Source organism: Hermetia illucens, chromosome 3 (assembly GCF_905115235.1).
Source record: "Hermetia illucens chromosome 3, iHerIll2.2.curated.20191125, whole genome shotgun sequence".
NCBI lineage: Eukaryota > Metazoa > Arthropoda > Insecta > Diptera > Stratiomyidae > Hermetia > Hermetia illucens.
The window spans coordinates 14,710,286-14,737,990 of NC_051851.1; the positions used below are offsets into that span (position 1 = coordinate 14,710,286).

A 27,705-nucleotide genomic window follows, 5' to 3' on the forward strand; every position below is an offset into this window, starting at 1 on the left:
CGGCGCACCAAAGCGCTAATTGGGCTCCTCGGAGCGGCCACTGATACCTACCTACCTACCTACCAGGCTGAATAAACCCAGAATTTTTCACCATGTAAATACATAGCCGGTGGTCTTTAAAAAAAAAATATTTTTCGCCTGTCCTGCTGGCGATGACCAATGGTTGTAAGCCGTTCTTAACTCCAGTGTCGATTATATATTCCTTCTTCGTTATAAATCTTTCTCCACTGAGGTGTTATTTTATGTGGACGGATGTCAGCGGGTTTTCTGTAAATGTCAAAGAGAATCCTTTTTTCCTATCTAATTATTTGTAAAACTAGAAATGGGAGTTCAAATCCGTCATATACCCTATTTTATCTTTATGAACAATGGTGAAAATGTCATCTACATACCTTTTCTAGATTTTAGGAAGTATGTTTTGGGAGTGTAGATGATAACGGTGACAGATTCATGACCACACCTCTGGTCCTTTGGAAAATTTTCTTCTATAAGTCACGCATATCCTGACAAGTATCATGATCATACTGCTTTCCCGTTTCCACGTCGAAGATGAGGGATTCATTAATAATCACTCTTCCTAATGACACTAGCCTGGTGGCATATCCTCCACATCCTTTAATCTCCTGATGAGGTCCTCTCTACTCCTAATGGACATTGCAGAGGTTGATCTATTTAGTCCTTTGAACCTATCCAACAGCCACTTGGCAATATTTTGCGTGAGCGAGTTTTATAGGTCCTAGAATAGCCTGGAATATGTTGCTGAGTTTATGAACCTTTGGTAAACCCTTTATTTTTGGCGGGGCGAGGTTGGTTATTCTTATTTCAACTGGATTCTCGATGTTGCACCGGCATTTTTTTAATATAATAAGATATGATACACATTATTTCCAGTCACTTTTTTCAATTCACTGCTTTCAAATTGAATGTTTGCCTTAATATCGATAATGATCTGCTCCTTCGGCAGATGTGGTTGTTGGAGTGCAAAATTTAAACCCATGTTCAATATTTTTTCCGGAGTCTTTAAGTCAATCCTCTCCTTTCCTTTGATCCTCTTGGCCAGTTTTAAATCAGAATTTTGTGCCATCTGAGTCACCCTGGCTAGCTGCCAGCAACATCTACGCACCCTCGCTGTTGGTTCTTGGCAATTTGCTTGCGCTGCTTTCACGATTTTCCGAGAAGTTTATACGCTCTTCAACTGTTCTACACCACACAGTTCGAAGACGACCCACTCGTCGACCAACCTGGGATAGTGGGTTCCATTGCATGACATAACCCGTAATGGAGCTATCACCCCTTCTCAATGAATTACCTATCCACTTCCACTTTCACCTTCTTATCACCAACCCCACAGATAGTAACATATTCTCATTATAATACTATCTCAGGAAAGAAGAACACGGTGATATCGCGCAGACATCAATTGACGAGAGTTTAGAGTTTGTGAATAACAATTGTAGTCACTTTCCATGTGCTCCTCCCATCTAGGAGCAGATAGAGAACATTGGTGCGGAACGGCTTAATTTTGGTATTGGTATGAGATAGTTGCATTCGACGTTCAACGAACGCAATGTCGTCCGTCCAGTCGCTCTCTATGGTTCTGAGTGTTGGCCGACTATAAAAGACAATGAACGGCGTCTTGCGGTAATGGAGACGAAGATGCTATGTTGGACTAGTGGTATGGTCACGCAATTCGTGTAAACGAGAATTCACTTGCCAAGATCGGTCTGAGCATCGAAGTCGATGGTAAGCGACCAAAAGACAGACCTAAACAACGGTGGCTAGAGCCTAGAGATTGCACCCAGATCAGGCATTCGATAGAGCCAAATGGCGAAGCCGATCACGACGAGCCGACCCCGCTTGTGAACGGGAGAAAGACTGAAGAAAAAGAAGAATAGAATTACTTTAAAATCATAACTCTATATGTTCATGTACAATCACTCTACAGAGAAATAAGACAGGAACATACATATACAGAGTTATTAAATTATCAGATAAATAAATAATTCATAAATATATTTAGCACATCGGCTTGCCTTCAACTAAAGCTTGAGAGCAATAATGTGGGAATTGAACAAATTTGAGAAGAAACTCAGGTGCTTCCTGAAAATAATAGATTCAAGTTACATCAGAATGAAAGCGAGAAATAAACCAGTGCCTTACCGATATTGACGGAATACAAGGCGTGATGGCATATGTTATGATGTACCACGGCGCAAAAAAGAAAGCAACCCAAAATGATATAAATATTAAAACCAAAAACCAAATAACCGACCAGATAGGATTACCCATTTTGGTTTTCACTTTTAAAACAATATATCGATTAAAATAATACTAAGAATTTCAAAAAATCTGTATCCCCAAACGTGTGAATTAAAAATTGAAAAGTGACAGCTGCAACTATGACAACTAAGGCGCTCATTCCCCACTAGAAAACCCAATTATTGGTGGAATAGTGAACTTGCCAGCCTTCTATTGATTTGCCACAGACCCAGACGAACGGCTCAGACGGAAATTGGTAGGATCGATCAAGGGCAAAAGGAGCATGCCTATAGGGAAGCTCGCAAGAACCCCAAGCTCGCCATCCAGCAAAATAAGAGAGAATGTTTTAAGGAGCTCTATTCCGAAACGGACATAAATCCTTGGGGTAGCCCCTATAAAATCGTCGCAGGACGATTTAGAGGCCGATCGTCTCCCTAGATCACGTGCCCTATGCTCTTGTTGAAAATAATCCAGGGGTTATTTCCCCAGCAAGAGGGGGTTACTGACACCTTTCAGCGTCCCCTGAGTGGGGCGCCGATCCCACCTGTCACCAGGGACGAGCTGCTGGAAATCTACAGTCAAATAAGTGACCAAAAACCCACGGCTCTGGACGGTGTACCGAATAAGGCCCTCAAACTTGCGATCACGTGTAGACCGAATATATTCGCAAAGTTGTCCGAGGGTATTTTTCCTACACCATGAGAGCGGCAGAAGCTGGTGCTGCTGCCTGAGGCTGGCAAACCTCCAGGGGAACCGTCCTCCTATAGACCCATAAGTCTTCTAGACACTATGGGGAAAATGTTGGAGCGGGTAATTTATAATAGATTACTCCCAGCCGTCGACAGCCAAAGGGGCCTTTCATATAGGCAATATGGGTTCCGTAAACAATTGATGCCATCAAAATGGTTACTGGCTTGGCCGAAAAGGCAATTCATGGAAGGAGTTGTACCAGCAAATATTGTGTGGTGGTGACCCTGGATGTGAGAAATGCATTCAATTCGGCCAATTGGAACCTTATACCGATGATGGACCCAAGGAGTACATTGTCTCCGCGGATGTTCCACAAGGCTCTGTAATGGGCTCACTACTGTGGAACATCATGTATAATGATGTACTTAACCTTCCAGTTCCGAATTACCACCGTGGGGACTTTGGACCTCCCACGATGGTGGGCTACGCCGACCATATAGCACTGGTTGTGGTCGCAAAGTGTCTCGAAGATGCTCAATTGTACTCAAGCGAAGCAATCAGCGTTGTTAAGGCTTGGTTAGAGAGTACTGGACTGGCACTCGCGGAGGAAAAGACGGAAGCGGTCCTCATCACTAAGCACAGCAGGAGAAATTACGCTTGGATTAGAATCGGGAATGGTAACATCACTGCCACGGCCATCAAATACTTAGGGGTGATGATAGACGGAAAATTCAATTTTAAACATCACATAGAGCACACTTGCGAAAAAGCATCCACCACGATTATGACTTTGGCAAGGATGATGCCGAACGTAGGAGGACCGCGGCATACTTGCAGGCTACTCATAGCCAGGGTGGTGAGTTCTATCTTGTTGTGTGCAGTCCCAATTTGGGGAAAAGGGCTGCACTTTTTAGGTAATGCACATAAACTGAGTACGGTCTACAGAAAAACAGCCTTAAGGGTGTGTTCAGCCTTCAGGACCGTCTCAGATGAGGTAGCTTAGATGCCTTGGCTTTGGTCACATTGCGAAGTCATGCACTAACCCTAATGACAGGTCAAAGCAATGCAGGAGATGCGGAGTGGAAGGCCACATCAGCAAGGACTGCGGAGCTGACCCAAATTGTCTACTGTGCAAACGAAAGGAGGGTGTGGACCATCGGCACATTGCGGGCAGCAGCAGGTGTCCGGAATACAGGAGAGCCCTTAGCACAAATCGCAGATGAGGTTGATACAAATCAATCTCAACCACTGCGAGGCGGCGCAGAATCTACTCGCGCAAACCATCCGCGAGAAAAACATCGATGTGGCCATACTAAGTGAACCATACCGAAACCGTGGTGGTAGTATTTGGGTCAAAGACCAAACGGGCCAAGCAGTGCTGTGGACTTGTGGAGAACAAGCCTTCGAGGAAATAATGGAGCACCCGGAGGAGGGCTTCATCAGAACGAATGTGAAGGGCATCCACATCTACAGCTGCTATGCTCCACCCAGCGCTACACTCGTCGAGTATGAGCGGATGCTTGCTGGTCTTGTTTTAGATGCAAGAGGACGTTGGCCGATCATAATGGGGTAGCCGGGTAACTAATGTCAGGGGACGTGTTCTCCTCGAAGCATTCGCGGAGCTGGACGTGGTACTGGCGAATGTTGGACGTGGTACTGGCGAATGTTGGGTCTTCGTACACTTTCCGGGGAAGGGGCCTGGGGTCTATAGTGGACCTGACATACGTGAGTGCCACTTTAGCCAGTAGAATCGCTTGGCATGTCAGTGAGGACTATACTCACAGCGACCACCAGGCAATCTGCATAGAGATCAAGGGCGGATCGAGCTCGAAAAAGAGTTTTCGCAGAATGCCGGGTGGTATGCTTGGCTGGACAGTGAAAGCTTTCGAGGGGGACACGTTTTCCGCGCTGCTCAAATCCGACATATCCCTGAATGGTACGGCTGGAGAGAAAGCCACCCAGATCACTCGATGGGTGACGGAAGCATGCGATGCTACTATGCCCAGAAGGCGATTGCTTCCCAGTAGGCAACCCAAATACTGGTGGAACAACGAAATCGCAAGTTTGCGAGCCGCATGTTTTCGGGCAAGGAGGCTTTGCCAGAGGCTCAGGGGAAAACCCGGTGGCGACGGTCGAGAGGAGGCACACAAGCAATTGCGTGGCCGCCTAAAGGAAGCCATTCGGAGGAGTAAAAAGAACTGCTTCAAACAGCTGTGCGACCAAGCCGACATAAACCCTTGGGGCGAGGCTTACAGAGTGGTGATAAAAAGGCTGCGGAAATCACCCCAGGTGACCTGTCCGCGCCTCCTGAAACAGATTGTTACCACTCTGTTCCCTCACCACGAAAATAGGGGAAGGCAAATTTTTGTCCAGCTAAATGACGGCATAATACCGCCTGTAACTGTGGAGGAGCTGCGGGAAATATGTGGTAGGTTCGGTGACAACAAGGCCCCAGGGTTGGATGGCATCCCCAATCGAGCTTTGAAACTGGCAGTGAAGACTAGGCCCGAACTTTTCGCCAACACCTTCGAGGCGTGCCTAAAAGAAGGAATATTCCCTGCCCAGTGGAAAAAGCAAAAGTTGGTGTTGCTTCCGAAGCCTGGCAAGCCACCTGGAAACCCAGCGTCGTACCGTCCTATCTGCCTGTTGGATACAATGGGGAAGATGATGGAGAGAGTCATCTACAACAGACTCCTGCCCATCGTCGAAGCCAACAATGATTTGTCGGAACGCCAGTTTGGTTTCCGACGCCCCCACTCTACGGTGGACGCAATTGGCATGGTGGTAAACCTGGCAAAAGGTGGATTTCTGGCGGCTGCTGTGCCGTGGTGGCGTTGGATGTCAAAAACGCATTCAACTCCGCCAACTGGAATAAAATTAAACGGGCGTTGGCTGACATAAGTGTCCCCGGATACTTAGCGAATTTGGTGGAAAACTACCACTCAGAGAGGACTCTCTGGTACGGGACGGATGAGGGCCCCAAAGAGTACATTGTCACAGCCGGGGTACCACAGGGATCGGTACTTGGTCCCCTGTTGTGGAATATCATGTATAATGGAGTGCTTGCTCTTCCCGTCCCAGAGGAGACTACGATTGTCGGCTTTGCTGATGACCTAGCTGTGGTTGTTGCAGCAAAACACCCAGAAGATGTCGAGGTTTACGCAACAGAAACAGTGAGAGCGGTAAAGTCCTAGCTAGAAAAAGCCGGGCTGACCTTGGCGGACGCGAAAACGGAAGCGGTCTTAATAACGAAACGCAGTAAAAATAACACTGTAAAAGTGGAGGTCGGTGGACATACATAATAATAATAATAATAATCGTTGGCGCAACAATCCATGTTGGATCAGGGCCTTGAAGTGTGTTAGAGCACTTCATTCAAGACCGTCACGGTACACTAGGAGGCAATGTGGTCAGCATTGCGCTCGCCCGAGATTATTACCCTGATTTGACTCAGGTACTCATTCACAGCTGAGTCGACTGGTATCCGACGGCAAATCACGATACAAATCCCACTGCCACCAGTGAGACAGTGGACATACGGTCGTATCAAAGCCGGCTATCAAATACCTGGGGGTAATAATTGACACCAAATTGAGTTTTAGGGAGCACCTAGAGTATGCATGCCAAAAAGCAGTCAGTGCCACCACGGCACTTGCAAAAATGTTGCCAAATATTGGTGGGCCGAAACATTGCCTGAGGTTGGTGCTAGCCGGAGTGGTGTGCTCCATCCTGCTCTACTCGTCGTCTGTGTAGGCAGAGGCGCTTGCAAACTCTCAGAGACGGAAGCAGGTGAACTCGGTTTACCGGCGGATGGCTTTGAGGGTTTGCAGTGCTTTTAGAACCACATCAGATGAGGCAGTATTGGTGGTGGCAGGCATGATCCCGGTTGACATTCTGGCCAAAGAAATGAGTGTCCTGTACAACGCAAGACATATGGAGGGGCATGCACAGCGTAGAAGTGCGGCAAGGTCAGAGTCGCTTGATCTCTGGCAACGCAGATGGGACGAGTCTGCGAAAGGTCGGTGGACGCACAGGCTCATTCCCAACATTAGTGTGTGGCTTGAGCGAAAACATGGGGAGACCAACTACCACATTACCCAGTTCCTGACGGGACACGGTGGTTGCTACAGGCAATATCTGCACCGCTTTGGGTTGGATGATTTTCCGAACTGTCCCAGATGCGATGGCATACCGGAGGATCCAGAGCATGTGATGTTTCACTGCCCACGATTTGCGATGGAGAGAAGGAGCTTAAACCAGGTGCTGGGCAGGAGCGGGACCCCGGAGAGCTTGGTTACTGAGATGCTGGAGTCCGAGGAGAAGTGGCTTGCGGTTGGCTCCGCAATCATCCAAATGCAGGAGGAGTTGCTGAAGGAACAAAGAAGAAGGAAAGCTGCAAATAGGAGAAGGATGAGTGCCTAAGAGCAAACTTACCTCGCGAAGTAATACCTCAATGGTGGTCCCGCGGGGCTGGGGCTGGAGAGGTCGGGGGTGGTTTTTAGTGGGTGTGAATCCCACACGCGCCCGCTGTAGTTCCGCCTTTCGAGCGGCGGAGCTGCGGCAGACGTGTCTTTCTAAGATTTTCCACCTCCGTGTACGCACAAAAAAAAAAAAAAAAGATGAGGTAGCGTTCATCATCTCGGGAATGATGACTATTGACATGCTGACAACCGAGGCGATAAACATTTATAACACCAGGTCCACCTCTCCTTTATCGCAGGTGAAAAAAGCTGAAAGGGATGGCAACAGCGATGGAACCAATCAGTAAAGGCTCGTTGGACTTACAGGTTGATCTCTTCCATTGGGGAGTGGTTTCTTACCGGCCACGAAGGATACCGTGAATACCTGTACAGGTTTAAATTGGACACCTCACCTAATTGTCCAACCTGCGACGGGATCCCAGAGAAACCAGCGCACGTTTTCTCCAATGTCCTAGGTTCGTAGAAGAAAGGAGGAACCTAGAGGAAACTCTAAGTGAAGTGCTATCAACGGAAAATTTTGTCCGGAGAATGGTAACTTGCCAGGAGGATTGGGATGCGATCAATTCCATGATCGCAGTAATCCAGGATAAACTGCAAAAAGAAGAAGAAGTGAGGAAGGTGCGGTTGCGAACCTCGCGGGTAAACGGAAGGACACCTAGCTGAAGTAAGCTAACTCTGCCCCATGATGTAATTCCTAAAGGTGATTCCACTGGGTAGGGCGGGAGTCGGGGGTAGTTTTAGTGGGTAAAAATTCCACTCCCCAAAAATCCCGCGCTGCGGAGTCTCCTTTTGGCTGATTTGTACTTCGTCACTATGGTGCATGCCTCCTCCCGGTCGCTTAGACGTTGTGTTAAGCGGCGGAGCCTATGACACTCCTTCCGGAGCTCTGCGATTCCAACTGTCCACCAATATATAGAAGGTCTGCCACGTCTCGATGCCCTCCTGGGAATCTGAAGTCTGTGTGAGGCATGCCCAATTCAAGTGCCCTAGCACTGAAGTTACCCCCGACGAGAATCCGCCCATCTGTGCCTAAGATAGCATCCTCCAAAGCAACAAGCCTCCGTTGAAAGTCCGGCATCGTCTCATTCGGCGTAAGATAGACACTAAAGAACGTTATCCCTGAACTCCGAGTTCAGACAAAGCCGTTCCCTCGGCCTTGGACAGGAATCCTAAGAGGGTGCCGTCCCAAACCCAGATAGCAGCGGTACCGGAGGGTGCCATGAAACTAGGTCCATGTTTTGGCATTGCTCACTGATGAGTACTACATCAGCTTTGGTCTCCGCAGCGAACTGCGCTAGTAACTCATGAACGATTGCACTCCAGTGCATATTGATTTGTAGGATGCGTATCATGTTAACCGTGCCCTAGCTCTTTCCAATTGCTCTTTAAACTGGACACAACTCCGAGCCCGCAGTATGCGCAACGTTCTCATCAGTTGCGCGACGGTCCCTGCATAGGACGCAGCTTTCCCGTTATATTCGGGTTTAATTTTTATAACGGAATTCACTAAGGACTTCCGCAAAAGTCTTGCCTTTCGTCAGCTTAATAAGCAGAGTCAACGGTCTAGTCCTCCTTCGTGTCACCATTTTTTCTTTTGGTGCTTCGTCCTTCGTATCCGCCTTCATTTTAAGCAGAGGTTTTTCTGATGGTGTGACATGTTGTTGTCTCTTGCTCTTCTATGTCTTCATCTTTTGAGCCCTGAAGATTGCCTGAGTGAAGTCTCCTTCAGATGTCCCTTCCTCCTTTCGTTTTTCTTTCCAGTTCGCTCTGCAATGGGCTGTCTGCGATCCGTTTGGTACTCGTAGGGAAGCGCGGATGTTACTGTTTCCTGCGGATGAGCACACAAAATTATATGAAACTGTTTAATTGTTCTGAAAGGACCGCCGAACTTGACTCCTGAAAAGCTATATATTGGCCCTTGAAAAGCTATATTTCGCAAAGTGTACCCTGAAATCCACTGCTTAACTCTCTGCACTTACCCACTGTAGCAATTCTATCGATAGATATGTATATCAGCAATTAATGAATAGAATTTCCTCGTTCTTTGCTCTGAAGTTTATTAAAATTCCTTCAGCGTATCTTCAACAATTTTGTTAATAGTTATATTTGCATCTAATTTCACTACACTTTGCTTAGTACTAGTAACATTAAATGTACGTGATATTATGAATTTGAACGTATTTCTAGTCAACCTGTACAATATAAGAAATGCATAAAATAGCCATAACAATTAGTTAAAAATTGCACTCTTTGTACTATTCCTAGCATAATGATCGACAATCCATCATGGCTTGTGCGCAGTAATGTGCAAACTGAGCACCTTGCAAGAGCAAATCAGATAAACCCTGAAAGTATAAGAAAAAAAAACGCATTAGCAATCTGATTATATCAAATATTGAATAACTAGTTTGATCAAGTGCTATGTGAAGGAAAGAAAATAATGGAAATATCCAGTGATACATTCGAAGCTGGTAGAAACTCTCAGGAATGTGATAACGTTATCAGCAAATATGTCATAGTCATAGATATTGGTTGTTCCCCGTGAATAAAAGGAGTGACATCATCCTTTTTCTACGTGTTTGAGTGCTTTTCTCTGAGGTGTCGGACTTATCAAAAGATGTTGATAAGCGCACTGATTACCGAATAATTGAAGTTCAACTCTGAAACGCTAAATATCTGGAATTTATTGGATACATAGTTCACGGGAAGTATGTCCAATTATTCATGATTTGATAACAATTTTACCGACGATATTTTTAGATCACAAGATATTAACTCAAAACATAATGAATCACTTTTCCGTATGTTAGAAACGTGGAATTTATTAGGATGCGAAGAATTCCTCAGTGACAAGAATTGTTTTCAAAATATTGACCGAAGTCATTGTATTCTGAATAAAAGTGTTCTTAAGATCATTTCAACGGCCTCAATAGATTGTGAATCGCCTGTGTGTCCAGCGTCCCTTAGGTGAATCATCCCATCTTTTTTGCCATTCCAAAATAGATTCACTTCGTGCCAATTGCCGACAATAGGGATACGAAATGCCGATTGCATATGATGAGTCATAGAAGCGTCGACCCTAGTTTGCCAAGATGTCGATGGGAATCATGCCTGCTGTCACACAAGCTGATTCCTCTGATGTTGTACGGTAAGCGCACAACGTTCACAATGCACCCTATCGGTATGAGGCTGCGATTTTTCTTCTATTTACTTCCAACTTCAAAGACGGTGCCCAGACTGGAGCTGCATAAAGCAAGATGGAGCTGACAACTCTCGAGATCAGGAGCCGACGGCTTTGCCTAGGACCACCTATATTTGGTAACATTCCTGCCAACAATGTAGCCACTCCGGAAGCTTTGGTTGCTAAATTTTCAAGATGGGACTTTCTTCTTTCTTTGGTCAACCATCACTCTTAGGTATTTAAGCGTTGCCTGCGACTGTATGTATGTTCACCAATCCTGATCTTTATCGACATTTGCTTCCTTCGCTTGGTAATCAAAACTACCTCGGTTTTATGCTCCGCGAGTGTCAGACCAGCTTCCACTAGCCAAGACCTGATTTCAAAAATTGCTTGGTTTGTGAGTACCTCGATCTCATCAATATCTTGTGCCACGATAGTCACGCCGATGTCGTCTGCGAAGCCAATGATTATCACTCCTTTGGGCAGTTGCAACTTTAAAATTCCGTCATACATTATTATCCATAGGAAGGGACTGAAGACTGATCCTTGTGGAACCCCACAGGTTATTGTATTATTATTATTGGCCTCCATTGCTTTTGAGATTTGTGGGGTCCTAAGTCCGCATCAACTTAATGCCGGACCAGACCAAATGGGGAGTAGCACTAACCATCTGCGAGCCGCTTCGGTGACGCTGCTCCCAGGGCAGAGGTGAGGCAGCATCTGACGATTTGCTTCTGCCCTGGTAAGAAACCGTAAAGCCGTCATCGCCTGACATTTTTTTCTCCATTGCTTTCTCCGCAATTTCCGTCACCGTACTGATGACATTGACAATAGATCTTGCCTTTCGGAATCCGAACTGCCTGCCTAAGAGACCACTATCCTTTTCTGTGATTGCTACAAGCCTATTAAAGATTTCCCGTTCGAAAAGTTTGCGATGCCGTTTAGCAGGCATATAGGACTGCGGATTATTCAATTAGCAGTGTCACACGAAATGGTTGTTGGAAGTACCTGGTTTGCGCGGAAAGCAGTCCACAAACATACATGGACCTCTCCAGACGGGACCACTTTCAATCAAATTCACCACGTGTTGATCGAACGCCGCCACCTCTCAGCCTTGATGAATGTCCGAACATATAAGGGGGCCAATATAGACTCGGATCACTATCTCGTTGGCATAGTGCTCCGAGCTCGAATAACAACACCACCCAGAATTCCCTCAATCAGGTGAGAGTTAACACTGAAGCCATCCACAATACAGCCCTCCTCCCTCCCTCCTGAAGAATGTTATCATAAATACGGCCACAAACATACTTGTCCCCAGCCGCAAAAGGAGTCGGAACGGCTGGTTTGATGATGAATATAAGCTAGCTACGGAACGGAAGAATGCCGCATACCGAGTAATGTTGCATTCTCACAGAACGCGGGCACGCGCAAAGACTTTGTGGCGTCGGACAGCGGCATGGGTCGTCTTTTTGTTTGTTTATGGAATTTTTCATCGCGGGATTTCCACTCTTTTGGCGAGCTATTGCTTTGCGGTCGGCGCATCAATCCGTCCGCTTCGGGGTGCGTCGCTGGTTTCTGTTTTTCGTTCGTGCAGACATTTGTTGGTGCGGTCTGCCGTAGTCAGTGCAGGGCCTTGTTAGAATCTGGTACAGCTGCGTCTTCGATAACACTCGCGTCGTTAACTTAGCTTTAGTTATGTCGTTTGATAATCAAGACGCGGCAAACCCATGAGACACACATGTGACCGCCTTCGCTGTCCGCGTCCCTTCATTTTGGCGGCGGATCCCGGAGCTGTGGTTCGTCCATCTGGAAGCACAGTTCCAGATCTCCGGAATAACGGCGGACGCGACCCAGTTCAACTACGCAATAGTCGGTCTGGATGAGGAGTCCATCCTACTGGTGGCCGACGTGGTAAAATGGTCCTCTTACACGCTTCTGAAGACCGATGACTTGATGAAGTCGCTCTGGCTGCGTCGACTCCCGGAGGGCACCCAGGCAGTCCTCGCGTGTGTCTCCGGGTCTTTGGACGCACTGGCAGTCGACAAGGGACACGAGGTGCACGCTCGCCCAACCATAGCGGCCGTTCAACAGCCGTCGGACGAAGTTGGCGAGCTGAAGTCAGGACAACCTACGAACCAAAGTTTTTGTTGGTACCATCTCAGATTCGGCGAGTAAGCCACCAAATGTACGATCTCGTGTAAATTCGCACCTACCTCAAAAAACTAGGTCCGCGGGGGTCCTGGCGGCAGCAAATTCCTCCCGAATTAACACATACCGGTAGAGGCAAGTGGACGTGAGTCTTGGCCTGTGTAGGACGTTTTCGTGGTGATTCATCCTGGCGGATATCAGTTTCCCCATAGTAGGCGCAGATTTCATGTGTCACTATGGGTTGCTGGTGGACCCCCGACCAACCTTAATTCGTCGGGCCAAATCGCATCTCACCCAAATAACAATCTTTCCGTACTTTTAGAGGACATTATCAACTCTCGTGTTCGGGCACTCCTCCAAAAGTTCAGCCAGATTACTACTCTCTAAACTAGTGAAACACAATGTGCAGCACCACACTAACACCACTCGTTCTCCGATCTTTTCGAAGATGCGTCCCCTACCACCCCAGAAGCTGACTATTGTACGGAAAGAGTCTGAACAACTTATGCAACAGGGTATCTGCACACTTTCGGGTAGCTGTTAGTATTCGCCACTCCATATGGTCCCTAAACCAAATGGTGAATGGCGCCCCTGTGGGGATTACAGAAGGCTAAACGCGCAGACTGTTCCAGACCGATATCCTATTCCACTCATCTTTTCGACCTTGGATTTAACCAAGACCTATCACCAAATCCCTATAGCTCCAGAAGACATTCCAAAGACGGCAATATGCACACCCTTTGGGCTCTTCGAGTTCACATGGATGACTTTCGGGTTGTGCAATAAGGCGCAAACCTTGCAAAGGTTCATTCACTCGGTCCTGCGAAACCTCGATTTCTATTTCGTGTACTTGGATGATGTTTTTGTCGCTTCTTCCACTGAGTCTGAGCACTTAACCCATCTCGAGTGCGTTTTTCAACGCCCCTTGACACCGGATTAGTCTTAAACGTTGAGAAATGCAAGTTCCTCCAGACACAGGTGAAATTCCTCGGCCACTTCATTTCCCCTCACGGAATACAGCCCGACCCAGACAAGGTGCAAGCGATCTCAAGCTTCCCGCGTCCGAAAGCCGTGAAGGATTTGCGGAGGTTCTTGGGCATGCTAAACTTCTATCGTCGTTTCCTGCCCAAGGCCGCCCAACACCAGTCCGTTTTGAATGCGTACTTGTCTGGCCCCAAAACAAAGGGCACACGAGAGATTGTGTGGTCTGAAGAGGTTGTCCGCGCGTTCGATAAATCCCGTCAACAACTGGCTGATGCTACACTCTTCCAATTTCCTCGACAAGATGCACTCTAGCTGTTTTTGTTGATGCCTCTGACATCGCAGTAGGGCTGCTCTTCACCAAAAGGTGAACCAAGTCTGGTACCCGTTGAGCTTCTTCTCGATACAGTTAAACCCCGCTCAACGGAACTACAGCACTTATGATCGAGAACTGCTTGCCGCGTACTTGAGCATTAAGTACTTCCGGTTCTCCCTTGAAGGCAGGCCGTTCATAGTGTTCAAGGACCATAAACCTCTCACATATGCTTTGAAACAAAAGCCCAACAAGGCGTCCCCTCGTCAGCTTCGACAACTGAGCTTTATAAGCCAGTTTACGTCAGATATCCAGCACGTGTCCGGCACGGACAACATAGTTGATGACGCTTTGTCACGTGTCTCCGAGGTTAACATCCCCGCCGCACTCGACTTCTCGGCTATTGTCAAGGCGCAGGAGCATGACGCAGTACTTCAGAGCCTCAAATCCAATCCCAAATACAAGTTTCGGGAGTTGCCCATCTTCGGCTCGAACTTCTTTCTCTGCTGCGAAGACTCGGAAAAGTGAGCTATTCAGGCTTCTGAACGCGTTGGTCGTTGTGGATCACGAAGCGTGGACACTGACACACAGTTTTCAGTGTTGATTTCCTCGCCGGTTCGGTGCCTGATAAAGAGGGGCTTTCCTCTCCAAGGTGTTCAAGGTGTCGGACAGCGAATCAATGCCTGACGATTGGCAACGAGGCATAATCTGTCTCATACATAAAAAGGGAGATATCACACAGTGCAGCAATTATAGAGGTATCACGTTGCTGAGTACCATCTATAAGATATTCTCCACTATCTTGCTAGGCCGGATAGCCCCATACGCCCAGAACATCATTGGCCCATACCAAAGAGGCTTCACTCCAGGCAAATCAGCAAAACAGATCAGATTTTCTCTCTGCGGCAAGCGATGGAAAAACTGTTGGAATATGGACCACCATCTATTCATCGACTTTAAAGCCGCCTATGATAGCATAGCCAGGGTAAAACTGTACACCGCCATGAGAGAATTCGGTATCCCGACGAAATCGATAAGACTGACTAGGTTGATCCTGACCAATGTACGAGGCCGGATAAAAGCAGCAGAATCACTCTAGACCATTCGACATCAACAAGGGTCAACGACAAGGGATGCCCTATCATGCGTCCTCTTTAACCTGACCCTCGAGAAAGTGATCCGTGATGCTGTGGTAAATGCAAGAGGTACGATCCTCTTAAAGTCCATCCAACTACTGGCCTATGCTGACGATATCGACATCATGGGAAAAACGACCCGAGAGGTACAAACTGCTTTCATCCAGATCGAGCAGGCGGCATTGGGCGCGAGATCTTGGGCTGCACATCAATGAAGGCAAGACAAAGTATATGGTGGCAACGTCAGCATCAAAAAGCAACCAACCAACATCAAACCGCACTGGTCAAACGGGAAGAATAAAGATAGGAGACTACAACTTTGAGACCGTTGATAATTTCTCCTCTCTCTAAGGTCGAAAAACACAACCGATAACAGCTACGATGATGAAATCCGCGCACGGTTGTTTTCAGCCAACAGAGCCTATTGCAGCTTACAAAAACTGTTCTGCTCGAAACGTCTCACCATAGGGTCAAAGCTCTTACTGTACAATACAATGATCTTGCCAGTCCTTATGTATTCCTCGGAGATTTGGGTTCTTAGCAAAAAAAACTGCGAACTCTTGGCCGCGTTCGAGACAAGAATCCTCCGAAGAATTTTTGACCCCTACATGAAGATGGACGATTCCGCAGCCTATATAACGACGAAATCTATGAGCGATACCATGACCGTCCGTTTGTGGATAAAATTCAGCTCAATAGGTTACGGTGGGCGGGTCAGACCCTGCCTAAGATGGAGCGATGGCCTAGGTCAGTACGCCAGGCAGCTTTCAGCGATATCGAATTGGTGGACCTCGGCGCAAAACCGGGATGTCTGGAGTTCCTTATTAAGGCAAGCCTAGACCGGATACCGGTTGTTGCGCTGTTGATGATGATGAAAAGCCTCTCAGCACTCAGACCGTGGTGGCCCATTGTATTCGTTAATATATTGCATGATTTCCGTTAGTGGATATGATGCTACCTGCTGCAACTGGAGAATATGACTCCTTGGATTCTGCTTCCTCATTACAGGAGGGACACGTATCATCGTGAATAATTCCTATTTTGAACATATCTCCAGCTAGTGAATTATGGCCTTTCCGAATGCCCACAATACTCCTGCTCTTCGACAGGATAAACTTTTTGGTATGCATGTTTTATTCTGACAGGAAAAGTATGGTGTGTCTAGCAAAATTTGAGCGCTGTCACCTGTCATTATGGGAAGCTTGTCCTCAGTTTATGACGACAACGATGCGCCTGCTCTTCAACCGCTCGTCAATCACCCAGTTTGCCGCCTTTAGGATCGCATATACTTCAGCTTGAAAACCGGCCGCATGTTGTCCCAAAGGAAAAGCACACTTCTTGTTTTTATTCGAGAGGTAGACTCAGACTTCAGAACTTTGTTCTGTTTTTGAGCCATCGGTGTAGAAGACGATATATCCCGCACACATTCCTCTGTGACTTCCCATGACCATCAAGTTGTGGATAAAATCCGGCTCAATAGCGGTGGGCGGGTCATCTAATTCGTATGGATGAGAATGATCCAGCCCGGAAAGTCTATAAGGGCAATATCTATGATAGAAAAAGAAGACGAGGCAGACCCTGCCTGAGATGAAACGGTGGCGTAGGTCAGGGCGCCGGACAGCTTTTAGGGATATCGAATTGGTGGACCTCGGCGCAAATCCGGGATGTCTGGAGTTTCCTTATTAAGGCAAGCCTAGACCGGATACCGGTTGTTGCGCCGTTGATGATGATGATGATGATAAGTTTATCTTCTTTTTTCCTCAGCCTTTGTCCCGTTCACAAGCGCGGTAGGCTCGTCGTGATCGGTTTCGCCATTTGGCTCTGATTTGGGTGCAATCTCGAGGCTTTTAAATCACCATCCAGCGTATCAAGCCACCGTTGTATCGGCCTACCTTTTGGTCGTTTATCATCGACTTCGATGTTCAGACCAATCTTGGCAAGTGAAAGCTCGTTAGCACGAATTGCATGACCATACCATCGAAGACGCCTCTCTCCCAACTTTGTCACGATCGGTGCAACCCCATAACGATCGCGGATATCCTCATTTCGGATATGATCAAGTAAGACGCCGTTCATTGTCTTTTATAGTTTGCCAACACTCAGAACCATAGAAAACGACAGGACGGACAACATTGCGGTAAATTTTAGATTTGAGACGAAGGATCACCCAAAGGTTTATTTGACTTCGGGATTAGCACAAGCTTCTGTTTCCTCCACTCTTCTGGGAAAATCCCTGGGATCCCTCTTCTCCCTCTTCTGGGAAAATCTGTTGATAAGTGCACTGATTACCGAATAATTGAAGTTTAAGTCTAAAACACTGAATGTCTGGAATTTATTGATAGATAAAAAATTTATATTTAATTTTACCAACGATATTTTTAGATCACAAGATATTAACTCAAAACATAATGAATCACTTTTTCATATGTTAGGAACGTGGTATTTATTAGGATGCGAAGAATTCCTCAGTGACAAGAGTTAGTTTCTAAATATTGACCGAAGTCATTGTATTCTGAATCAAACTGTTCTTAAAATCATTCCAACGGCAATAAAAAGAAAGCATTTTGTCTATATTGTTTCGACTACACCAAAATAAAATCATCCAAACGCTAATTATAGAACACGATTCCCCCTAGGTTAGCTTTCGCCTGCAATCATAATCAAACGGTGTCTGTCTTATTCAAAACACTTCGTTTGAAGATATTTTTAAAGATTGAAGATGGTTCGTGTTGCTATTCAATGCAAGATTAATGAAAACAACGTCTGCCCCCAAAACAAGACTACTGAAACCAAATAAATCAAATTAAGGCAGAAAACAACCTGATTTCAACCGAGAAACACCGGCAGATATGCCTCCGTAGAAAGCACTTATCTTCTTATCGCATTGCGCAATGTAATTATTTTTAGTTGACACGGAAATATTTAGATATGACTGAATCCACCTAAAACCTATAATGAGTCACTCGCCTTTGATACAGACTCGCAAGAATTTATAATTCCCAGGGTCAATCAATTTAGATAGTTTCATGAATCTATGAATTAGATTAGTTAGATTAGGCGTTACTTACGCTCAGCCCAGGAATGCACACGGTCAGTGCATACACGAGTATGTACCACCCAGCGCAGAATGCGGCCACGGGGAATGCAATGATGATCAAAACGATTAGCCAAACGATGAACCAAAGTGGATTTTTCATTCTGTAATGAAACGAGGATAAGGCAAGTGAAAACCGTAAAGCAGGTGCTTATTTGGAATGAGATCTACGCGTTTTGTTTTCGATTTGGTTAGTAACCTCCAGATGCGTGTCACGTACATCCAAGTATTCACTTCGACATCTAAAATCGCAACAAGTTTCACATATTCTCATTCATAAAGGTTAGTAAACCCCAGACGATCTAGAAAGCGCTAGCGTCCCTTGGGCCCAAACCAACGCAAGGGCGCCAAGTCCGAGCACTTACTGGGATATCGATGAAAACTTGTTTACGACTGATATTCGTTAGTAATTGAATGAATGAACTTTCTACTCACTTGATTCGGAATGTATCTTTCTATCTGCCTGAACACCACACCTCCCGATTCGAACTTCACGATCAGCCACCTCCAACAGTTTGAGTCCAGGCAAGCACCGCTTCTTCCTCGACAGGCTCGGTCACAGGCTATCTGCGGTCTCATTCAAAAGTGCACACACCCAAAGATCTAATCGCAAAACCACTAACTACGCATGGACGGAAATACACCTCAAAACAATCTTTGTTTACTATGCGACACTCCGGTGACGACTGACTACGATTGTTGGTGGCTGAATAAGATCTCGCCGACGCCTATCTTCGCGCCTGCGGAACGCTATCTTCCCACACTCGCCGCACAAGTGGGAGATTTGTCAGCATTACTCAGTGTTTACTCGAGCTTTGGGCTAAGTCTGCTAGAAACTGAAGACGATGTGACTCAAGATCAGCGACTTCGATCTAATCGTAAACATTTTGGTGGCTCTCTGGCCTCATGAAATCAGGTTTACTCACTTTTGGAGTATCTTAAACCACAACTGGTGTAGTAGCGTTTCCTGCGATGTTTTCGTTTTTTCGTGGCTGGCTGATATCTAGCTTCGTTATCTTTCCCTTCGGCACTAGACAATCAATTCAAAACAAAATGAATCAACATGTTGTTGCATAAACTGCGAAACCCTCGTAATTGTACTCATCTACGTATTGTTAATATTATCATTGTAGATTCGCATTTGTGGATTGCATAGTACCCCGATAACTCACTGTAGACAAACGTTGATAACAGGTTGGGTTTTTGAAGTGACAGCTATTAACATAATGTCCTGCTCGCAAGCCCAGGTAGAGGAGGAGGGTTTATTGAAATATTGGCACAGAATCTATTTAAATGAAAGCACAATTGTTCTACTGTTATTAATTTTATTTATTCTTTTCTATTAAGCAAGGAGTGACTAACCAACTTGAAAAAGGTCTATCGAAGACTGTACTTATTGAACAAAACTAGCAGATATGTAACTATATGTACCACAAGCATTTATCTAACTCATTTTACATGCACACTTGTATAAACAGTAAAAGAATGAGTTCCGGACTTTATCTCTTTTCAAATAAAAAGGTTTATTAGGGTACAGTAATAAAAGTAGAAAAGAATTAGTTTTTGTATGAAATATAAAAGATAATATTTCAACAGGGTTTGAGACAACGTACTCTGTACTATCCTCAGTAAAACAAAATGCTAAGTCCTACCTGATTTCTTTTGATGACAGGTCCCGCGACAGGCCGACCAAGAAAATGCATACAATGTCGTTACAAACAAGATGATCGGATTGAGTCGCAAGCCTCGGAGAAATGCTAGGGCGTCCACCTCAGTCGATGCGGCAGGACGGGCCCAGGTCCTGTCGAGAAATGGGCAAGGCTTCTTGACGCATGGACGGCGTCAGGACGTAAGCAAGTTAGTCCAAACCAAACAAATACGTATCTGCGCGCTAAATGTTGGTGCTCTAACTGGAAAGACCGAGCAACTCGCAAGAGCCCTTCGGAAAAGGCGCTTTGATATCTGCGCTCTGCAAGAAACCCGATGGTCTGGTACCAAAAGCTGCGACATTGAACGTGAACGCGGTAAAAATGGCTATAAACTTCTCTATTTTGGTAGCTCACACACTCAATATGGTGTGGGCATTGCCATCTTAGAGGGTTTCCGTGATGCGATTAAAGAAGTCGAACGATGGCTTGATGCTCTGGAGGACGCCGTTTCGAGCACGGAGGGACAAATCCTGGTTGGCGGTGATTTTAATGCCAGGGCTCTTGAATAGGACATGCCTCAATCAGACTCCAGAGAGAAACGGATTCTGGAAATGGCGGCGAGAACCGGGCTCGTAATTTTAAACACCGGATCCACGCCAACGTTTCGGCGCCCAGGTTGTGAAGGAAGCATTCCCAACATCACTTTTGCGTCGGAATCTCTGGCATCATCGGTGGACGGGTGGCGAGTCCTAGAAGACTTCTCGGCAAGTGATCATCAGTACATTGCGTTCGAAGTGTTTGACGCTACTTGCCGGCGAGCACCAACAGGACGTTCCCCCTGCGTGTGGAATGTCGCGAAGGTGAACATCGGAAGGTTCGTCGAAGCTCTTAGAGCAGGTAGGGCCGCGCTGAGGAGCACTCCGGGGGGTGGTGGTGTCGCAGCTGACACCGTCGTAAATTCAGTGATGAATCTGATAACGACGGCGTGTGAGGCTTCCATGCCACGGAGAGGCCCCAGGCGCGACAAGCCTTCTATGTACTGGTGGACGGCGGAAATTGCCGACCTACGGAAGGAGTGTCATAAGCTCCGCCGTTTGGCACAACGTTTGTACGCCAACGAGGAGGCATGTGCCATAAAGGCACAATATATGATAGATCAGCAAAAAGGAGACTCCGCAGCGCTATAAATAAAAGCAAAGCTCGCGGCTGGCAAAATTTTGTTAATGAGGTGAATGATGACCCGTGGGGACTTGGCTATAAGCTTGTCACTCGGAAAATCGGGGCTCTGCGGAAGCCCTGCATATTGAGCACTGACCAGATGGACCGCATTGTGCGGGCATTGTTCCCCAGACACCCTGTACGGGTTGATGTAAACAGCGCGGAAAGCGTCGTGGATTGCCCCCTTTTCACAATGGGAGAACTCGAAGAAGCGGTTCTCACTATGAAAAACAGGAAGGCGCCAGGTCCTGATGGCATCCCGGCGGAAGTTTACAAACTGGTGTTCCGCCAACGGCCAGAATTACTGCTCGAAGCGTTCAACGCGTGCTTGAAGGAGGGCATTTTTCCTTGTCGCTGGAAAGTGGCCAGACTCGCGTTGATCAGTAACGGTAAAGGAGACCCGGAGCTCCCGTCTGCATACCGATCGCTGTGTATGTTTGACACGGCCGGAAAAGTGCTCGAGAAGCTTTTCGGGGGAGACTCGCTGAAGCGATCCGTGCTGCCGGGGACTTATCCGCAAGGCAGTTTGGGTTTAGACGGATAGTGCTCCTCATAACGCTTGATGTCAGAAATGCCTTCAATTCCGTAAGATGGACAGATATGCTAGGCACACTAGAGAACTCCTTTCACGTGCCAAGCTATCTCTTGCGGATATTGAGGGATTATCTGAAAGACCGCTCCCTGTTCTATGAGACGCTAGAGGGCCAGAGGAGGATGGAAATCACGTCGGGAGTAGCGCAAGGATCCATCCTAGGGCCGGACCTCTGGAACGCTTCCTACGATAGTCTGCTGAGACTCGATATGCCTGAAGAGTCGCGCCTGGTCGGTTATGCAGACGACGTTGCGGCACTTGTTGCCGGACGCACTGTTGAACAGGCGCAAAGCAGACTTGGCATATTGATGCGACGGATAAGCGGATGGATGACTGCTCACGGTTTCAACCTTACGCTGGAAAAAACCGAAGTAATCATCCTGACCAGAAGGAGAATCCCGACCTTGCGTCCCATATCGATCGGCGAGTTGACTATAGAGTCAAAACCAGTGATTAAATACCTTGGTTTAATGCTCGATTCGAAGATGAGCTTCTTCGAGCAAATCAAAGCAGCCGCGGACAGGGCTGCAGCAGGAGTCGCGGCCTTGAGTCGGCTAATGGCGAATGTCGGCGGCCCTATATCAACTAGGAGACGTCTCCTCATAGGAGCAACGCAGTCCGTCCTTCTCTATGGTGCGGAGGTATGCGCTGATGCCCTTGACAAGGAGGTGCATCGTAAACGCCTCGCTCAAGTGCAGAGGCGGGGAGCTTTGCGAGTGGCGTCTGCTTATCGCACCGTCTCCGAACCGGCTGTGATGGTGATTGCGGGAGTGATCCCCGTTGCCCTTCTTGCCAAGGAGCGCAAAGCTATCTACCGTCGTGAGAGCGAAAACTTAAGAGAAGTGGTTGCCCGTGAAGAACGTCAACCCACCCTTAACGAGTGGCAACTTTCTTGGCAAAATGAGCCAAGGGGCAAGTGGACTGCGCGGCTCATCGACAAATTAGACCCGTGGTTGAACAGAAAGCACGGTGAGATTGATTGCTTCCTTACCCAACTTCTAAGTGGGCATGGAGGTTTTCAGTCTTACCTGCACAGGGTTAGGAAGGCGCGATCTCCTGATTGTGTGTTCTGCAATAGAGTGGCGAATGACGCTGAACACACCTTTTTCTCTTGCGAGAGGTGGGACGCCAGCAGCTTTATGCAGACACAGGGGAGCTCTCTCCAGATAACATTGTGCGAGAGATGCTGAAGAGCGCTGGCATCTGGAATCGTATTGCGCATTATGTTCGGGCTCTTCTTACTACGAAGAAGATTGAACTCGACCGGCAGAGGGATCGGACGGTAAGGGGTTCCCTGAACTAACAACTCCCTTCCTCCCCTCCCCTCCCGTTGGTGAAGGGAATTCCCTGACTTGAAGGCCGGGAGAGCGGAAGGGCTAGCCCGAAGTAATGTGTCAAACGGTTCCAGGCTAGTTCTCTGATGACAGGGAGGTGTTTAGTTGGTAGTCCGCCAGCGTGCTGTTGCGGGAGTCCAACACTCTGTGCGTAAATGCATTCACTTACCCTACTCCCAAAAAAAAAAAAAATTAAAGAAGTCAAACGATTTGATGACCGGCTGATGAAGCCCGCCATTATATCAACTGAGCGCACTATTCACTTCTTCACCGCGTACGCACCACAGACAGGTCGACCTAATGCCGAGAAAGATGCCTTCCGGCAATTTCTAGATGAAAAGACTTGTCACGTGCCTGCTACCATCATTGCCGGCGACCTTAATAGTCATGTGGGTGAAAAGGTTCGGAGCGTATAATCGATTTTGCGGACACCCATGACCTTGTAATGAATACATGGTTCATTAAACGATTGTCTCATCTTCCTACATTTTATAGTGGGAAGAGTAAAACGCAAATTGACTATATTCTCATTAGACGCCAACATTTTATCACTGTCACTGATTGCAAAGCCATTCCCTATGAGACAATCGCACCTCAGATTCGGCTGTTGATTACCGTCCTGCGAATTAAGTCACCGATAAAACAACGTGAGGAACGCACTGGCCCGCGGCGCATTAAATGGTGGCGATTTCGTGAGAACAAAGAAATGATCTCACTCACACGATTACCAACCATTAAGAATGTGGAAGAATCGTAGAGCTAAATTAAAGACAAGATCGACAAAGTGGCCTCCGTAACCCTCGGGATCACCAAGCGGGGTAAGCCGGACATCAACTGGCTACTTGGCTTAGGAATGACGATGTTGAAATGAAGGTCCGTGAAAAGAAACGCCTCTACCACAAATTTCTCGGCGATAAAATGCTGGCCAATTGCCAAGTTTATAAGAATGCCAACCGGGAAGCAAAGAAGTCACCCGAGTGAACCATTACAAAAATCTTTACAATAAACTTCCACCCGTCACCACAACTGAAGTCGAGGAAGTAATAAACTGAATGAAATCGGGGAAAGCGACAGGACCTGACGACATCGCATCTGAGCTCTGGAAAGCGAAGACTTTGAACCCAACACTGTGGCTCAGTGAATTCTTTAATTGGGTTATTCAGGAAGGAACACCATCCACTAGCAAGAAAGCACCACTGTTCCAATATGGAAAAAGAAAATTACTCCAGCAGAATGTTCAAATTACCGTCCGATCCTTTTACTTTCCCATACCATCAAGATTTTTGAACGCATTCTTGAAAACCATATTCGCGAAATTGTTTAAATAACCGTGAATCAAGCCGGATTTATCAAGAACAGTCGAACTACTGACGCAATCACCCTGCGCGGTTACCCATGGAGAAAAACCGTGAGAAGCATCGCCCTCTTTTCATTGCATTTCTGGATCTAGAGAAAGCGTTTGACCGTGTGCCATACGAACTCATCTGGTATGCTTTACGATAACACTTACTGCCAGAAGAACACGTCCGCTGGGTTCAATTGTTCTACCACGATCCGAAAAGTAAAGTTCGAAGTGTGGCGGATGTAGCAAAACCGCTTCATGTCTTTATTGGTGTTCATCAAAGAAGCGCCCTCTCACCACTCCTCTTTGTTCTTGTTATGGGATATCCAACGTCCAGCGCCCAAACACACTGCTTTATGCAGATAATGTTTTCCTAGCATCTGATAGCAAAAACGATTTTGAGCAACTTGTCCAAAAATGGAATCATTGCATCATGCAACACCGTCTCAGATTGAATCTAAAAAAAAACTGAATTTTTGACGACCGAGACCCATAAAACAGGCACAATCACTGTCAGCGGCAGTGATTTGCCCCGAACTGAGCGATTTAAATATCTCGAGCCAATGCTATCAGCCAATAGAGAACTGCGTTATGAAATTGCTTCGCGCATTAACGCAACCTGGATGAAATGGCGTTCCACAACTGGTGTTCTTTGTGATCAACATATCAACGAACGTCTCAAATCTAAAATTTATCGCAATGTCGTCCGTCCTTTTGCTCTCTATGGTTCTGAGTGTTGGGCAACTATAAGAGACAGTGAACAACAGATGTTGTGTTAGATTATTGGCGTGAAACGTTTTGATCACATCCGAAATGAGGATATCCGCGATCGTTATGGGGTTGCACCGATCGTGGAAAAGTTGCGAGAGAGGCGTCTTCGATGGTATGGTCACGCAATTCGTGCTAACGTGAATTCACTTGCCAAGGTTGGTCTGAACATCGAAGTCGATGGTAAACGACCAAAAAGCATACCTAAACAACGGCGGTTTGATACGCTAGATGGGGATTTGAAAGCCTTGAGATTGCACCCAGATCAGGCATTCGATAGAGCCAAATGGCGAAGCCGATCACGACAAGCCGATCCCACTTGTGAACAGGACAAAGGCTGAAGAAAAAGAAGAATTAGTGGAAGAGTCAATGCGTACCACAAGACCAACAACATTCTGTCTGAGGAGCAGATGGGTTGCCCAGTTGGGTCAAGGGGTTGCAAAGAGCAACTCATTGTCGAATCGGTAGTTGTAGGACAAGCAACTAGAAGCCAAAGAAACCTGTTTAGTTGCTATATCGATTAAGCCAAGGCTTTCGACAGCGTCCCGCATACTTGGCTAATCGATCTTCTACATCTGTATCGCATTGATCCGAAACTAATAAGGTTTTTCGGCGACAGTCATGGAAGGGTGGCATACCACCTTATCAATGCGTACATCTGAGGGTGCTAATACCTCAGAGCCCATCCGTATACGGAGGAGCATCTTCCAGGGGAATTCGTTGAACCCCCTTTGTATGGCACTGAACCCCCTTTCACGGCTACTGAATGATGCTAGAGGGCATGGTTTTGCAATAAAGTATGCCCTACGTGCTAAGTACGACCTGACACACTTGATGTACTTAGATGACATCAAGTTGTATACTGATACTGACGACCATCTTAGAAGTCTGTTGCAAATAACAGACATGTTCAGGGTGATATTCGGATAGAATTTGGATTAGACAAGTGTCGAATCCAAGCCATCCGCAAAGCTCATTATGAGTCGCATGCCAGACATTGGTGACCTCTACATCGAAGCTATGACCGAGACAGACTTCTACAAGTACCTAGGAATTCTGCAAGAAACCCAAGCTCGAATTGATGATCTGAACGATGCTCTGCTGTCCGAATTCCTGCGACTTGTGAGGCTGGTGCTGAAATCGCATCTGTCGGGGAAGAATAAAATAAGCGCGTTGAATGTATTCGCCATCCCTTCACTGGCTTATGCATTCGGAATATTCCCGCGGACGAAGACCGATCTGGAAAACGTCCAGCGGCGGATACGGATAACTAAGTCCAAATTCCGAATGCATCATCCAAAGTCTGCCGTGGAGCGGATGAACCCGCCTCGTGACATGGAAGGTAGCGACGTGGTTGACGTGGTGGCACAACATCATCGCCAAGTCGACTTGTTGCGCGCTTATTTTTACAGCAAAGAGTAGGCGAGTCCCTTGCATGCGGCTGTCTGTAAGGCAGATTGTGAGCTGATTCCACTTAACTTGAAGGATCGATCTTTCAATCCTCTGAATGGGGTGAAGTCGGACCAAGAGCAGATCGATAAATGGAACTCGAAGGCAATGCACGGTAAACACGTGAATTGTCTTTGGCAGCCATTTGTCGATTTGCATTTGTCGAACAGATGGCTGTGTGCTGGGGAGCTCTTTGCTGAGACGGAGGGGTTCATGTGCGCTATTCAGGACGGCGTGGTCGCCACCCGAGCTTATAAAAAGCTCATCATGAAAGAACATGTGGAGAACGACCAGTGCAGAATGTGCGGTTCGGCGTTAGAGACGTTGGACCATCTCATTTCTAGGCGCACTGTTATGGCAACGAAAAAATACATCACCAGGCATAATGCTGTATGTAAGGTTATCCATCAAAACCTTGCATGCAAGCATGGGCTGATCACGGGAACATGCCCGGTTTACCGATATGAGCCGCAAGCAGTACTTGATAGTTCTGCTGATCGCCATACTCTACATAACAAGCCTAGCGTACTGTTAGTTGACAAGACGGGTCGCTCCGCGTACATGATAGATGTTGCTATCCCTCATAATAGTAACATTGAACGGAAATACGTGGAGAACAAGGTGAACTATGACCCGCTGGCTCGGGAAATCAAAGAAATTTGGCGTCTCGAGCGGGTGGTTGTAGTTCCCATAATATTGTCAGCTACAGGTATTGTACCTAAATCTCTCACGGCTTCCCTTGATGTCCTGGGACTTTCGCACCGTCTGGTTCAAACCATGCAGAAGTACACCATTCTGCATACGTGCTCGATGTTGTGGGGAGTTCTCAACGGATTCTCCCATTAACCTACCATCGGCCACCACCACCAGCGTCCCTTTAGTTTTTAAGTAGGTAAGATCGTCCGAGCCTAAATGCTTGGCACTTAGTGCTAGTATTAGGTAAAATCCGGCATCTGCCGAGATTTTGATAGCTCGGAAACAAAAACAATAGGACTACAGACGGTTGGGGCTTTGAAAAAGGCATTCGAAATCACCTTAAGAGTATAGCAAAAATACTTTACCACTGC

At 46.8% G+C, this 27,705-nt stretch overlaps 1 protein-coding gene across 1 annotated transcript; it reads right to left on the minus strand.

Annotated features, from left to right (window-relative positions):
* Window positions 1-9,470: 9,470 nt before the first annotated feature.
* LOC119652884 lies at window positions 9,471-19,105 on the minus strand. Its single transcript, XM_038057251.1, has 3 exons — window positions 18,722-19,105; window positions 18,261-18,390; window positions 9,471-9,775 (listed from the first exon to the last, which is right to left on the minus strand). Exons 2-3 carry the CDS (start codon window positions 18,387-18,389, stop codon window positions 9,692-9,694), a joined length of 213 nt encoding a protein of 70 aa, XP_037913179.1. The 5' UTR covers window position 18,390; window positions 18,722-19,105; the 3' UTR covers window positions 9,471-9,691.
* Window positions 19,106-27,705: the final 8,600 nt, after the last annotated feature.